This window comes from Cyprinodon variegatus, unplaced genomic scaffold (assembly GCF_000732505.1).
Source record: "Cyprinodon variegatus isolate N-32 unplaced genomic scaffold, C_variegatus-1.0 Scaffold599, whole genome shotgun sequence".
NCBI classification, from domain to species: Eukaryota; Metazoa; Chordata; class Actinopteri; order Cyprinodontiformes; family Cyprinodontidae; genus Cyprinodon; species Cyprinodon variegatus.
In genome coordinates this window covers 93,250-99,469 of record NW_015151052.1, presented here as the reverse complement: position 1 = coordinate 99,469, position 6,220 = coordinate 93,250, and the positions used below count along the sequence as shown (strand labels likewise).

At 37.4% G+C, this 6,220-nt stretch overlaps 1 protein-coding gene across 1 annotated transcript in view; it reads right to left on the bottom strand.

The window, feature by feature from the left end:
* LOC107096119 (protein polybromo-1-like) overlaps nucleotides 1-6,220 on the bottom strand; it is a 21,018-nt gene that overhangs the window by 5,015 nt on the left and 9,783 nt on the right. The window contains exons 16-25 of the mRNA XM_015392626.1: nucleotides 4,926-5,143; nucleotides 4,558-4,746; nucleotides 4,261-4,418; nucleotides 3,924-4,166; nucleotides 3,401-3,546; nucleotides 3,117-3,274; nucleotides 2,104-2,287; nucleotides 1,807-2,014; nucleotides 1,495-1,693; nucleotides 1,266-1,418 (exon numbers count right to left, since the gene is read on the bottom strand). Of these exons, the coding sequence (XP_015248112.1) occupies nucleotides 1,266-1,418; nucleotides 1,495-1,693; nucleotides 1,807-2,014; nucleotides 2,104-2,287; nucleotides 3,117-3,274; nucleotides 3,401-3,546; nucleotides 3,924-4,166; nucleotides 4,261-4,418; nucleotides 4,558-4,746; nucleotides 4,926-5,143 (1,856 nt within the window). The remainder of the gene's footprint in view (nucleotides 1-1,265; nucleotides 1,419-1,494; nucleotides 1,694-1,806; nucleotides 2,015-2,103; nucleotides 2,288-3,116; nucleotides 3,275-3,400; nucleotides 3,547-3,923; nucleotides 4,167-4,260; nucleotides 4,419-4,557; nucleotides 4,747-4,925; nucleotides 5,144-6,220) is intronic.

Below are 6,220 nucleotides of genomic sequence, written 5' to 3'. Positions count from 1 at the left end.
AAAAAAAAAAAAAAAAAACATGCACTACTACTACTGCAAACATTTGCCCATTTCACACATGCTTCTTCAGGGATGTATTAAGAGCCTCGATAAATGATTTAAATTTAGTAAAATTCATTTGTTTGTCATTACAAGGGGGGAAAAAAAGCAAAAAATTCCTCCCTTTTAAAGAATGGGGGGGTTAAAAATGAAAAGTAATATTGAGCACTTAGGAGCTCAGCACTTAAAGCTCATCTATGAAAGAAACATCTCTATGACAACAAGCAGGGCAGGGAATATTGTGAATATCCCACCTATAAAGACATAAATGACTCTGAAAACAGTAATTCCTCATGATTATGGAACAATTTGATTAGTGAATCTAAGGGAAAAAACTATTCAAACCGGAGGACAGGGAACAAATAGCTACAACAGAAACACCGCCTGTCAAACTGATTTAACAAGAAAACTACGAAGATGGCACCAATTCTATAATTACTTCAAAGATCTGTACTTTTCTGTTGGCAACATATAATTTGGTCCTAACTGATGCCACAAGCAGCAATCATATGAAAAGATTTTTTTTAATATCGACAATCTGATTTTTCAAGGTGAAATTTTGGCATCAATCATACACATTCCTAATGTCACATTATATTCTTCAATAACTTTTGAGCTTTTGTTATTAAGTATTTTCAAAAGCAGACTTCGAAAAAAAAAAAACCCAGACCAGATCAAAATAAGGAAAAAAAAATCTTTAAAAATAGTCTGGCAATTTATCTGAGATTTGATCAAAATCAATCATTTCAGAAAGACTGAAAATTTTTCCTGTCCCCCCGAGTCTACACTGAGAAAATCTGAACATGCATACATGCATGGATGTTGTTAGCTTTATAGCGAAACTTGTTTTTGCTATAAAGAAAAGTATTGTGTGAACTTGTTAGACTGCGAAATTAGGCGCACTGATAATGCTGAAGATGCAGTGTGTGAAAGGGGCTGACAATGCAAACATCTTGAAATGAATGAATGAAAAAAAATGGATATTAAATGAAAAACTTGAGGCATTCATGGTTAAAAAGTCTATCATGCAGTCACTGTCGTGCAAAATAAATCGCACATGAAGCTGGAGATGATGAAAAAATAAGTTTTCTAACAGCACCAAAAGAAGAAATGAACTACTTCCAGAATGTGATTTTAACTATGATTCAAATACTAAAGGCCGTTTAAGGTTTTCAAACAGTCCAGCCTCATTTTCCTGCTGTCTTGCTATCTCTGCGAGGGGTTACCTGACACAGGGGTCATGGACTGGTTTATCATTCCCATAGTGCTAGGTGAAGGCACCACCCCCATCAGTGCCCCTACTGGGGTACCTGCTCTAGGGGAACCTTGCTTGAAGGGTCTGTCATGTTCCTGCTGCTCCACTATTCTAGCGGCGCGCTCTGAAACATCAAAATGGTTTGTCAGTTGATTTCAGCACAGTAACTTTGATCCAGCTTGCAGGTACTAATGGTTCACCTTCATATTCAGCTTTCTTAGAAGCTTCAAGGTTTCTCCACTCCGTGCCAACAAGACGACTCAACTCCCCAAAAGAGTAATCGGGGTGACGGGCTTTAATAATGGCTCGCACCTCACTGCTGAACAGGATATATCCACTCATATTGATCTTTCTCTTGGCTCCTTCCTTCTTTGCCAGGCCTTTTACTTTAGGAGTTGCCTTAATGATAAATAAATAAAATATTATATTGCATCATCAGTAGTAAGAACTTAAATAGACTAGACATTGCTTTCAGTGGCTTAAAGTTAATATCCTTAGAGGTGTATGAATACCTGAGATGGTGTGTAATTCATAATGTCCATGTCACTGGTAAGAGAGGACTGCATCTGAGGCATAGAAGGGGTGGCAGGAGCGTCTTCATCTTCTTCCATGTCATCCATATCATCATCTCCATCCTCCATGTCTGCCAGCTTCACCTCAAGCTCATCGATCTTCTTGTCCAAAAAGGGTGAAGCTTCCTTTTGTGGCACTATCAGTTTCCTACAGAAGATAATGTAACAAAAAGATAAAACAGCAGGGAACAACATGGGTCTAATAAGAAATGAATTAATACGGTTTAATTCCCACACCTAAAATAAAAGACTTCATCCTCCACCACTTTGGAGGAGTATGAGAAGCGTTTCAAACCCTTGAATTTTTTCATCGTCTTCTCTGCCTCGATGTAGCGGCTCTCACAAAGCAGGACATCTTCCTCTGAAAACTCTGTGGGTCTGTTTGACAAGTAGTCCTTAAAGGAGGACACTGTACATTTACCTGCAGGACAAAAATGAAAAAAGGAGGCTGTTTAATTCTGAAGTATAACCCTACTAATTGGGACCACACAATTAAAAATCAGAGACAACTGATTTTTAAAAATTCACTTCGCATTAAGTAATTGACTGAAGATTCTTACCAGACGTTGAAAACGCTGTAGGGCTCCTTCACAGCTTTTACATAAGAATTGGCAACTTTTAACGGAATCAACATTCCACAGTTCCCAGACATATTCAGTGTACCTTAGGTGTAAAAATTCTTGCTATTTTTATTTTGTCAGCTTTGTTCTGTCTGGTCTAAAAGTGAAACTCTGCTGCAGTTCAAACAACAGAAACCTGGGTTTCCTAAACATGTGGGGTTTGTAGTGAACCATAATTAGGATCAGTTAAATTGAGAAAGTAGGCCTATGGCAAGTTCTTTAACATTTAATACCTATGATGGATCTATAAACTAAACATCCAGGAAGGCCCATCCAAAAAAACAACAACAAAAAAATCTTACCCATCAATAACATATATTTAAGTGTAAAATGAATCATCAATAGAGACCCTAAGCTCAGATGGAACTTAAAAATGAAGGCTTTTGTTGATATTTTGACTTGCCATACCCACCTGCACCCTTTAAACTAGTTAACTTTTTGTTGTGAGAAGCTTTAAACAGCTCCCACAGTGTCCGGCAGTTTAGACTTCTTATAAGCCGAGCGTGAAAGTGGTCCAAAAATCCTCCAACTCTCCAACGAATGGGTTTATAATACTGTATGCGTTAACTAAGGCTTTATATGTATGCAACAAGTCTAAACAAAAGTCTAGAGACATTTTCAAAGCAGTACCTATGACACAGGACATGGGAAGGGTCTCCTCTCGATGACTCAGAAACACTTCTCTCTTGTAGAACATCTTTGTAGGTTCATGCTCCGTTTCCTCAGGATGAATAAAAATGGGTCCAAAGAAGAATGTAGTCCCATTCTGTACCCACAGCTTTTCTAGCCTGCAGGGCATCCAGAAGAACCGACACATTACAGCCAATATATGACTATGGAATCTCTAGACAGGATCTACATAATTTCAGGACTTATTTCCTTATTCATTATGTGCATAATGCACATTGACCAACCTTGCAACCCGAGGTTTAGACAGACCATGTGACTGGATGTAAACAAAGTCTCCCACTTTAAACCACATTTTGTTAAAGTGTAACTGCTCATAGTACTGGCAGCCCGGCTCCGTTGCACTCATCTCCATAGGGACATCCTCTCTCTCCTATGTAAAGTGACAAGCACATACACAAGAGGTGTTTATACATTCATAACATTTTGTACCCAGAAATCCTAGCTCCTTAGTCACCAAGAGCCATGTCATGAGGTATGTAACCAGATACAGAGCTAATTAATCCCCTGTAGGATATGGAAAATACTAAATGTTTCTGCTTGGCAACGATCAACGAGGGAATCAATTTTCCTTTTTATCATTACTTGGACTACACAATACTTTACAGTGTGATTCAGTGCAGCTAGGTTCCAACTGTGTAAAGTTGAGGTAAATGACATATTTTTTTATTTTATGTTGATTTTAATACTTATCTAGTCTTGCTATTGCATATTAATAAAAACATTTCAACTCTCATCAAAATCATTTACCTTTTCTATAAATTTGCCTGCTCCCGCATACGACATTGCCAATTTTTCCAGGTCAGGTTTGGCAAACATTGATGCGACACGCACAACAGGAAGAGGAACCTCTCGAGGTACAAGTTTCACTGAACTCTCTGGCATGGCCCAAACTTTGATCTTCTTGAACAACTTGTTTCTGGCAAAATAACGTGATTCGCATACATACACATCCTCTGGTTTAAAGCCCTCTGGTTGCATCTTGAAATAATCCTAAACACATGGTTGCTTATTAGTAAATATGCAATTGTATTTAAATCAAAAACTGCTTTCCATCATGGTTTTAAATTCAGAGTAGCGATCTTACCTTTACAAAAACGACCATACATTTGCCAAGAACTTTACTAATGGGTACTCTGTTGGAGTAGTCGCTCTTGAAGACCTCCTTTTCCAGAAACTTGCGTGTGGCCAAATGAAAAGTTTCACTGGGCCTATAAAACCAGCAGCCATACAGCCACTTTTCACCTTCAGAAAAAAACAAACAAAGAATAATAATGAAGACACATTCAGAGCTGGTTAAAAGTATTCTAGTAATGGATTCCATCAAAGATCCACACGGTTTATTTCTCAAGAGCAAGTTAAATGGTAAGCAGTTCAATTTTACCCATTTCATCCTCCCACAATTGTTCGATGCAGACAATATGAGGCTTCAGGTTTGGTTCCGATGGTTCCACATAAACAAACTCGCCAACGTGGTAAGTTCTGTCCTCAAAGCTGCAGTCCTGGCTGTAAACAAGTCGTGAATCTGATTCTGGCTGCCATGCCTCTTTCTGCAAATCATCTGCCCTTTTCTCTGTAAATGAGCAAGAGAAGATCTTGAATGAAACTGAAAACACTAGGATTGAGTTTTCAGGATGTGATCTGTGACCAACATATAAAAAACGCTCCCACAATTGTCAATAAAGGCAGCAACCAATAATAAACATGATGTATGTTTGCTTTTATAGTTTCTTGAGACTAAAGTTTACCAACCTTTGCTTGCCTCTTCTTCCTCTCTTTTCTGCTTATCCTCCTCTATCTCTTTAGGAATCTTTTCCCTCTTCTCCTGATCCACATCGTTGTGTAGGTGCTTTAATGTATAATTGAGGGCAGTAGAGAGTAAGATCTCCCCATTCTTGCATAGCTCATCCCTGATCTTAATAAAGAATTGCTGCAGCTCAACAGAATCCTCAAACACCTCAGAGTCAGTACTGTAAAGAGGAAAAACAGCAACTTTTACAGTGGGATACAGTTTCTATAACTACTGGAAATCAAGGAAAGATTATGGATCAAAGCAGTGAGATGATTAAAATCAATAATAAAATTTTACTTATATACTATATTAAATCTATGAAATTATACTCTTTTTTTTTTCGTTAGAACCCAAGACTATTTACTTATTTTAATGTAAAGATGAAAGAATATTTCCAACTGAAATACTTATAATTGAGAAGGTAAATACAAATAATTAGCTAATTAGATAATCATAAAAAGAACACAACACAAACAAATTGTCTTAACTTGTCAATAAAATTGATTGCATCAGTGAGTTGATGTAGAGTCTTGAATCACCAGAGCAAAATAGCTGAATCACAATCATGTGTTAGAACCAAACATCTCTGACTTAAAAATCAGATAAAAAAAAACCAAAAAACAATTGGAATGTATTTACATTTATCAACAGTTTGTGCTGTTTATGTGGTAAATAGTACATGTTCTTATTGTTAAATTTCGCAATAATCCAATAAAATCTAACATAAAAAATGTAAGATTAAAAACTGAATTTTTTCTGGGGAGTTCACATTGAATGGGAATGGATTGAATAAATAGGGATTTCAATTCAGTATATTTACACAGCGTTAATGAACAACATTGTTTGAATTTCCTTTTGTCATATGTGGCTTATAAATTGTTGCTGTTTTTTTTGTTTGTTTTTTTTTTACAGGGCCTCCTGATGCTGGAATCAACAAAGATGCATAGTTTGTATTTAGTCCACTCTAAAACAGGGCCTTTTCCAATATGCGTACTTGTGCGTTTTCATGTGCTTGTGTACTCGGGAAGCCTTCCCTCCATAAAAGACATTTTTCACCCAGCGCTGCATGTCCCGAGCCCGTAACATCATAAATGACCCCTCACACCCCCACCATGGACTGTTCTCCCTGCTGCCCTCGGGGAAAGAGGCTTCGAAAGCATTGGATGCAGGTCCAGCAGATTCCACAACAGTTTCTTCCCCACCGCCATTAGACTGCTGAATACTTTGTAAAATGGCTTATTGTATTGTATTATAT